This window comes from Styela clava, chromosome 6 (genome assembly GCF_964204865.1).
Source record: "Styela clava chromosome 6, kaStyClav1.hap1.2, whole genome shotgun sequence".
Taxonomy (NCBI): Eukaryota; Metazoa; Chordata; class Ascidiacea; order Stolidobranchia; family Styelidae; genus Styela; species Styela clava.
In genome coordinates, this window is record NC_135255.1 from 7,804,533 (window position 1) to 7,814,219 (window position 9,687).

Genomic DNA, 9,687 nt, shown 5'->3' on the forward strand with positions numbered 1-9,687 from the left:
TATAATACCAGATGTCGTGCAATGGAACCTTGGTGTTCTGTTCTTAATTGTATAGCCAATGCGAGTTCAGAAAAGACTCAGTGAATGATACACACAAGATTTAATACAGCATAACAAAAGACTTAACTATAACAGTTTGATCAAAACAAAGCAGTACCGCACGTCAGATAAACATTCGACAAGTGTCCGGGCGGATCGCGTACGAGTCTGGCAGTTGATTACTTTCTCGGGACTTCTCGTCACATGTAAACAATGGCCAGACGCGTATACAACATTTCCCCCTTTAAGTTTCAAATTTTTATAAAACTTTTTATCAGGTTCAAACTCTATGGTCAATTATATTGTCCGAAACGTAGAGGTGGTACTCCTCTTGCAGTTCGCGAACTTCGTCTGACTGGAACAGGTTGTTTCTTGATTTCAATTTTCTTTTCTGGTCTAATAGTACCAACTTTCTCCTTCTCTTCCTTCTCTCCCAGAACCGGAACATCTTTTACAGGAAACAAGAATCTTCTATTTCGCCAATATGTTCGGCCACTCGGGAGTTTGACGTGGTAATCTCGGTGTCGGCCTCTACCAACAATGACACCAGATTGGTCCCAACGTTTCGTTGTTACATCTTCGACTCGTACATGTTGTCCAACTTGCAGTGGCTTCAAGATACGAGTATTTCTGTCATATCTCATTTTGCTTTTCGACTTGATAATTTTCTGAGCATTATCAAGCCCATCGAGAATATCTTTGGTTTTGTCAGCATATCCTCGGTAGTGGACGGGAATGATTGATCTGATTTGATGACCAAATAAGATTTCGGCTGGCGAAAATCCCGTTTGCTTCGGAGTATTTCTCCATTCGAGTAAGCCTTGTAGAAATGATTCTTCATCAATATTTCCATTCTGGCATGACTTTTTGACGAGTGTTTTCATGGCTTTCACACCGGCTTCGGCATGCCCGTTGCTCTGTGAGTAAAATGGCGTAGAAAATCCTACTTTCACTCCCCAGCGTTTCAGAAAATCCAGAAACATTCGTGATTTGAACTGAGGGCCCCCATCACATCTTAAACGGACGGGCACTGATAGATCGACAAACCACTTTCGTAGAACTCTGATGACTTGGCGAGAAGTTGGATGTTCTGTCCACGAATGAATACAGGGCCATCCTGAATATCTATCCACATATACCAGAAATTCTTTTCCAGCATGTGAAAATAGATCACAAGAAACGTCCTCAAATGGTCTCGACGGGTTTGCACTTACGATCAACGGTTCTTTCGACAAACTGGCTTTTTTCTCTTGACATATATGACAACTGTATACAGTGTTTTCAATATCACTGGATATAGCAGGTCAGTAAACCGATTGTCTTGCACGTCTTTTTGTTCTTTCAACGCCCTGGTGAGACGCATGTAATTTCTGCAACACTTCAAGTCTCTTGGATTTTGGAATCACAATTCTAGAACCCAAAAGTATCAAATCGTTTTCTACTGACAGCTCATCTCTGACTTGCCAGTATGGACGCAAAGAATTTTTCACGAGTTTTCTATTCGAAGGAAATCCATTCAGAACTGTTTCTCTGAGATCGCGGTACGATTCGTCTTCTCTACCTGCATCGCGTAGATCAGATAGAATTGAGTCTTCCAACTCGACATTTCCACATTTTACATCAGGATCAGATATGAGTGCTGCGCAAACTTTGATAGCATTCCTGAATTCTCGCTCAATTTCCGCATGTTCATCACCAGCAACGGGATCATTAACAGGCGATCTCGAAAGAGCGTCGGGAATTGCATGTTGTTTTCCTTTCCTCCAAATCGCGTTGAAATTATAAGTGCACAGTTTCTCCTTCAATCTCTGAAGACGCGGATTTTCGACCATGTCCAGCGTATAGCTGTTTAGAATAGGAATGAGCGGACGATGATCTGTCATGACTGAAAAGTCTGACAGTCCTTGCAAATACAATCTGCATTTCTTGACAGCCCATACGATTGCTAACATTTCAAGCTCGCACATTGCATATCGACTTTCAGTTTCGGTTATAAATCTTGATCCGCACTGTACCATTTTCCATTCATCATTATTCTTTTGCAACAACACAAATCCTAAACCTCTGGTTCTTGATGCATCGGTTTGCAATGATGTTGGCAGATTTGAGTCGAACAATGCGAGTATCGGAGGCGAAGTCAGAACTTTCCTCGTCTCGTCGAAAGCGTCATCATGAATACTTTCCCAGACAAACGCATTTTTCTTGCGGAGTAAAGCTCTGAGAGGATTCGCAGCTGCACTGATTTTGCTCGAAAAATTTCCTAACTGATTCACAAGACCCATAAATGATCTCAGCTCTGTGATATTGCCTGGTTTCGGGAATTCTGCAATTGCACGTAATTTTCCGGAATCAGCCTTTATTCCAGCTTCACTGACTTCGTAGCCCACAAAATTCACAGATTTCTTGCAGAAAATAAATTTCTCCGGATTCAGCGTAATTTTATTACTTCTGCATCGGTCTAGAACTTCAATTGTTCTTTCAACTTGTTGTGGAACTGTGTGAGCGTGAATTAGCGTATCGTCAACAACTTTTTGTATGGACTGCAATCCTTCAAATGCTTTGTCTCCACGGTGACAATAAACGTCTCCTGATGCGCTCAATCCCATCGGGGCACGGTTGAAACAATGCCTCCCCCACGGAGAGATAAATGTTGTCAACAAGCTGCTACTTTCGTCCAGTGGTACTTGCCAATATCCCTTCATTGCATCGATCGTAGTGAAATACTTCGATCCTGTCGGTATATTCGACACGGCTTCGCTGGGTGAAGGAAATGGGTGCAAAGGACGCTTAACATATTTATTCAACTTTGTGAGATCTACACAGATTCTAGGCTTTCCGTTTGCCTTCTGTACTATCACAAGTGGATGAACCCAGTCGGTTGGTTCTTCAACCTTCCGAATGATATTGCGTTTCAGCATTCCATCAAGCTCGGCTTTCACATCATCTCTTTGAGCGTAAGGTATTTGTCTTGGAGCTTTTAAAGAAAATGGTTGAGATCCTTCCGTTAATTCAATCTTTAACGGTCTCCCATCCATGACATCGAGCTTCTCCTTTGCATCGAAAACATCTTCATACTTTGTCAAAAGTATTGAGCGAATTGCTTCAACATTTTCCTCAGTTTGCGGTGGCAACTGAATTTGCTTCTTTCTGGAGAGACGAATACCGTTGCAGATCGGTGCGGGATACGTTTCGGGCAAAATTTTTAGCCTTGTGCACGTATACCACGCCAGTACTGCGCCATCAATATTGTCGGAAATATAAATCTGTTCTCTGGATTTATTTCCTTGATATTCGATTCTGACATCCATGTAGCCAAGTGAATCTATTTTCGTCCCATTTGCAGCAAATATGTCTTGTTTGTGGCTTTTCAAATTGCTGACATCACAGTTAATTTGTTCCAAAAACTTTCTGCTCCCAAGACATATTTCAGCTCCGGAATCGGGTAGAGCGAGCGATGTACCCCAAAAATGATTTCCAGTTGGAATGAAAACATTTATCGATATTTTTGGAGCGCGTCTATTTTCTTGAATCGCTCTTACTTTGACAACTCCTATTGTTTTGCCGGTATTCACTTTCGTTCTACATTTCTGTGAAAAATGATTCTTCTTTCCACACTCGCCGCAAATTTTTCCATACGCAGGACAATTCAACTTTCCTTGGCTATGCCTTCGCCCACAATATTGACAAGGCATGTTGTTGCGATCGTTCTTAGGTTTGAATCGTCTTTGAAACGGTTTCTTGATCTGTATCGAATTGGCAATAGGATTCTGCTTTTTCGACAAATCAGAGTTGTTAATTATTGCCATTTCCTTTGATCTGCACAGATCAACCGCTGTCTGCAGATTAGGAAAAGGGCTTTTCGCCAACAGCTCTTCTCTGGCTGTTGCGTTTTTTGCGCCAGCAATGATTCGTGTAGTAAGCCGCTCATCGTAGCAGTTTTCGCAGAGATCAGCGTCTTTCCCTAGCTTTTTCAATGCGATTAAAAACGAATCGAAGCTTTCTTCGTCACCTTGTTTGCGCTCTTCAAACAACACCCTGTCTAGTGCAACATTTCTCTGAATGCGAATATTCTTCTTGATATCTTCTAAAATATCGTCAACGGATTTTTCGGTCTCTTCGCTGATATTTAAAACGTGTTTTACGACGGACAGCATTTCTAGCGACAGACAGCCGCGAAAAACAGCGACTTGTTTCTTTTGTGGTTCCTGATTGTATCCCGAAATTTGCATGTAATCGGACCACATAATCTTCCAAGAGTCAAGGCCTGACAAAGAAATATCAGCAGTCAGCTCTGGTGGAGATTTGGCTGATATGCGTCCTTTCAGCGTGGGAGTTTCAGTTCTCGAACTGTTCGCTTGAGAACCAAGTGTGGAAACCAAAGCCTCCATTTGCTTTTGCTGCATTTCCAGAAACTGCTTCAACCAACCGCCGTCCGCGATTTCATGGACTGGTTTGGTTGATTCCTCTTTCAATCGTCCAATTTCCTGCGATTTTTCTTGCAACTCCTGTTTAGCTTCATCCAACATCTTCGATAATTCAGCTTTAGTTGACATAACAGTCAGTTACAGATATATTCAAAATATAGTCCAATATCCGTTAATGTTCACTGGTCAATTCAATGGCACGGCTAATAAGATCCTGCCGACAACGCCATGTTCTGTTCTTAATTGTATAGCCAATGCGAGTTCAGAAAAGACTCAGTGAATGATACACACAAGATTTAATACAGCATAACAAAAGACTTAACTATAACAGTTTGATCAAAACAAAGCAGTACCGCACGTCAGATAAACATTCGACAAGTGTCCGGGCGGATCGCGTACGAGTCTGGCAGTTGATTACTTTCTCGGGACTTCTCGTCACATGTAAACAATGGCCAGACGCGTATACAACACTTGGTAGCAATTATATAAACACCCAATTAGCCATCCAAGCATTACATGCTAAGCGAAAAGGGACAATGCACATGATGCACTTCAATGTACGAAGTTTATACCGTAACAAAGAAAAAAATTGAACTCTTTCTTAGCCAGGCAATAAACTTACCTGAAATAATAGTCATTTCGGAAACTAAACTTGGTAAAACTGACCACAACATTTCATTAAAAGGGTATAAGTTTTTTCACCGTGACTCACCGACTAATGCCGGTGGAGTAGGAATATATGCATTAGACAATATACATATAGAACGTGACGATATTAATTTTGAAGTCCTTGGCTGTGAGAACATTTGGGTTGAACTGAAAATTAGTAATACTAGTTATAATATACAACAAAAAAATTAATAGTTGGAGTTGTTTATAGACATCCTCTTTATTCGTATTCTGAATTCCAAGGAAATTTTGTTTCAATGATCTCTCAGCTCAGCTCATATGGTTCTAGTTCATTTATTCTTGGGGATTTCAATATTGACATTCTTAAATATGACATTGATCACAAAGTTAAAAACTATGTAGATGCCATACATAGTGCTGGTTTTTTGTGTGGTGTAAACAAGCCTACAAGACTAGGCTTGACAAGTGAAACCCTATTGGACCATGTATACCTTAATGATATGCAATTAGAAACGTGTACAAATATTGTAACTGATGACTTGTCTGATCATTTTCCCTTATTAATAGAGACAAAACTAATGTGTGAAAAATCTAAAATAAAATTGCGCAAACGAGATTTTTCTTATTTTCCGCCAGAAAATTATCTAGAACATCTCACAGCTGTACTGAACCGCAACTTAAACACAGAGAGAGATACTAACTCCAATTTTCACATTTTTATTGAAACAATCAAAGAAGTTATTGATAAACACGTGCCATTAAAAACCTTGTCTAAAAGAGAAGTTAAAATGAGGATAAAACCCTGGATTACTGCTGGCTTGCTGAAATCAATTAGAATAAAAAATAAAATGTACGAAAATAGTTACAAGAATAAAAAATCTGAAAAGTTCAAGAAATACAAAACCTATAAAAAATGTCTTGGAAACTCACTCTCGACTGCAAAAAATAAACTACTACAAAGAAAAATTGGAAGTATGCCAAAAAAACATTGCAAAAACTTGGAAGCAAATTCGTAATATTATAAACAAAAACTCAAAAACTGATAACTTGCCATCATTTATTGAAATTAACGGTGAAAAAAATTATAATAGCAATGTAATTTGTGATGTTATGAATAAACACTTCTCAAGTATCGGCCGCAAGCTTGCATCTAAAATTGGGCCATCTCCAAAGAAATTTGACGCATTTCTAGGTTCTTCATTGCATCATTCATTCTATCTTCAGGAAACTACACATTGCGAAGTTGAAAGTCTAATTAATAAATTAGATACCAACAAGGCAGTAGGGCCGGATAGTATACCGACCGGGCTTATCAAGATTGCAAAATCAATTTTAGCTCCAACACTCACAAAAATTATCAACCAAAGTTTTAGGGAAGGTATTTATCCTGAAATATTAAAATTAGCAAAAGTAGTACCGATTCATAAAAAAGGCACAAAATCTGACCCTAATAATTACCGACCTATCTCTCTCCTTTCTCAGTTTGCCAAAATTTATGAAAAAATTTTGTATAACCGCCTAGCAGTCTACTTTGACAAAACAAATGTGCTGAATGAATCCCAATTTGGTTTCCGAAATGACTATTCAACCGAACTCGCAGTGACAAAATTGAGAGAAAAAATATTCGAAAACTTGTCAAAAGGCAGAGTTACCTGTACTGTATTTTTAGACTTGGCTAAAGCCTTTGACACTGTGAACCATGAAATTTTGCTTTGTAAAATGTCTCATTATGGAATTCGAGGTTTACCCCTTAAATTATTACACTCATATCTAAGTGAGAGACAACAGTACATTGAATGCATCGATGGCATCTCTTCGCTTGAATATATAACATGTGGTGTCCCAGAGGGGAGTACTCTTGGACCGCTTCTATTTCTACTATACATCAATGATTTACCAGCAGCATCTAGCTTAGACTCGACTCTTTTTGCAGACGATACCGCGCTCATTGATTCTGCTGCATGCTGTGAAGAACTGCAGATTTCGATCAATAAAAAAATCGAGATGGTCAACTTATGGCTAAAAAGTAATAAAATATCATTAAACCTCTAAAAAACTAAATTCATGGTTTTTGGTTCCAGGCAAACTACTTGGCAGTTCCATCTTCAAATTGACAATAAAAAGTTAGAAAGAACAAAATGTATTAAGTATTTGGGTATAATCCTAGATGAGAACTTGTCATGGAAACCTCATATTGATCACTTATGTAAAAAAGTTTCACAATCACTCCGAATATTGTATAAGTTACGTAGAATCCTCGGTATCGATGCATTAAAAATTGTATACTATAGTCATATATACTCTCATCTGAAATATGGCATTATAAGTTGGGGAGGAACTAATAAAACTACGCTAAAACCACTAGTAATTCTGCATAACAGGGCAATTCGCTGCATGCTATCTGCAGAATCACAGCATGTTCATAACTCACTCTTATACAAGCAGTGTGGAGTATTGCAACTGAAAGATATCTATCTTTCTGAAATTGCCAAATTTATGTATCGCTTCGAAAATCATATGCTACCCCCTATATTTCATAACTTTTTTACAAAAATTTCAAACATCCATAGCCATGCCACAAGGAGTGTTACAAAAAGGACTTTTTTCATGCCTCGACCCTAATCTGCCACCACAATTCGACCGCATTTTGCCATCCCTAATCTGTCACTACGCTTCGACCGCATTTTGCCATCCCTAATCTGCCACCACGCTTCGACCGCATTTTGCCATCCCTAATCTGCCACCATTCGACGCATTTCGCCATCCCTAATCTGCCACGCTTCGACCGCATTTTGCCATCCCCAAATTGACTTTTCGACCCTATTATGCCATCCCTAATCTGTAACCTTTCGACCGTATTTTGCTATCCCTATTCTGCCATCCCCAATATGACTTTTATGCTACCACCACTATAGGGATCGATAGTCGATAACGTTACATGCATAGCCATTTTAGTAGGGACATAGCCGTACCGTAATCCTGTAATCAGTAGACGTAGCCGTTCGGTATCGATAGTCGGTAACGTTACATGCATAGCCATTTTAGTAGGGACATAGCCATTTTTTAGATAAGTGTATAAGTTTATTTCGACTCCATAATCAGCAAAACAATAAAATAAATGGTAAAAATAAATAAATAAAAACTGATTATGAAATCAGGAGAGCGAACAAAACCTTAGATAAGGTTTAAAGATTGCTGTTTTGATTAAGATTTAAAACTAGAGTTAATCTAATATAGATAATATAATACATCCTGCTCGAACAACACCATGAGTGAAAACAAAAAAGGAAATCATGAAAAGAAGCAATCTTCAAAGAGGAATAGTCCAACTGAACAAGCAAAAACGGCAATTGTAAGCATGTCAGATTCGTCACCATCGACATCCAAGGGGTTAATCGACTCAAGCTCACTTCTGCCTGTACTCCATTCCTCAATATTCAATGCAATCAAAGTGCAGCTGCCTACTATGATAGAGCAATTCCTTAATGACAAATTTGATCTCTCAAACCAATCAACACCTGGTGATGGTAATATTTCCTATATACAGGAGTCACTTATGTCAGTCGAGGCTTCTCTCCAAAAAATCTTTGGAAAACTTGCATCTGTTGCTGAAATACAGAATGACATATCTGAAATCAAAAAAATTCAGGAATTCCAGTCAAACAAATTTGACTCAATTTTAGAAAGTCTTGATAAATTAAAAGATTCTACATCCTCTAATCAAAAACGGATAAAAAGCCTGGAAGAGCGTATTGATGAGCTTGAGGACGACCTGCAGTATTATGCGGAACGCCAGCATGATCAAGAAAGGCGCTCTAGACTCCAAAATCTGGAATTCCATGGAGTCCCTGTTACAACAAAAGAAAACACTGATGCAGTAATCACAAGAATTTGCTCTTTTATTCAAGTTGACATTAAAGAAACAGATATAGTTAATTCACACAGGCTCAACACAAGATACAAAAACCAATCGACTCAGCCAAACATAAAAACTGAAAGACCACCCCCTTTAATAATCAAATTTTCTAACAGAAGGGTTATCAGCCAAATAATGAAAAATAGAAGAAACTTGAAGCTTATTCCAAAAGACTCTGGATACCCTACCAACATGTTTATAGTAGAAAATTTAACGGATTACACAAGAGATCTATTTTATCAAGCGAGAGAAAAGAAAAACGAATGTGGCTACTCAAGCATTTGGACATCAAGTGGGAGGATCCTAGTCAAGAAAAATGACTTTTTCAGACCAATACTCATCAAGAATGAAGGTGACCTGAATTTAATTAAATAGAGTCACACCTAATTTTTTTTTATTGAAACTCTTATTATAATGTCATTGGGCAACCAATGTACCATATGTAATAGACTTTGTAGAGCAAATGAATCTTATTTTTGCTGTGCCTTCTGTTTGAAACCTTTTCATAATGATTGTGCAACCTCTGAAGGGAATATATATTGCATCTCGAATACCTGTCCATCTTGTACTCGAACTCAATTGTCAATGCAACATTCAAATGAGGCTTTGTTTTCCAATTCAATTGGCTCTCAACAACCATGTCTAGAAAATGACCCCATATTATTTAATTTCAACTCC

General features: G+C 38.5%; 1 protein-coding gene across 1 annotated transcript; it reads right to left on the reverse strand.

The window, feature by feature from the left end:
- Positions 1-1,343: 1,343 nt before the first annotated feature.
- LOC144424465 (uncharacterized) lies at positions 1,344-4,592 on the reverse strand. The gene has a single exon (XM_078113805.1). It carries the CDS (start codon positions 4,590-4,592, stop codon positions 1,344-1,346), a length of 3,249 nt encoding a protein of 1,082 aa, XP_077969931.1.
- Between the last annotated feature and the right edge of the window lie 5,095 nt (positions 4,593-9,687).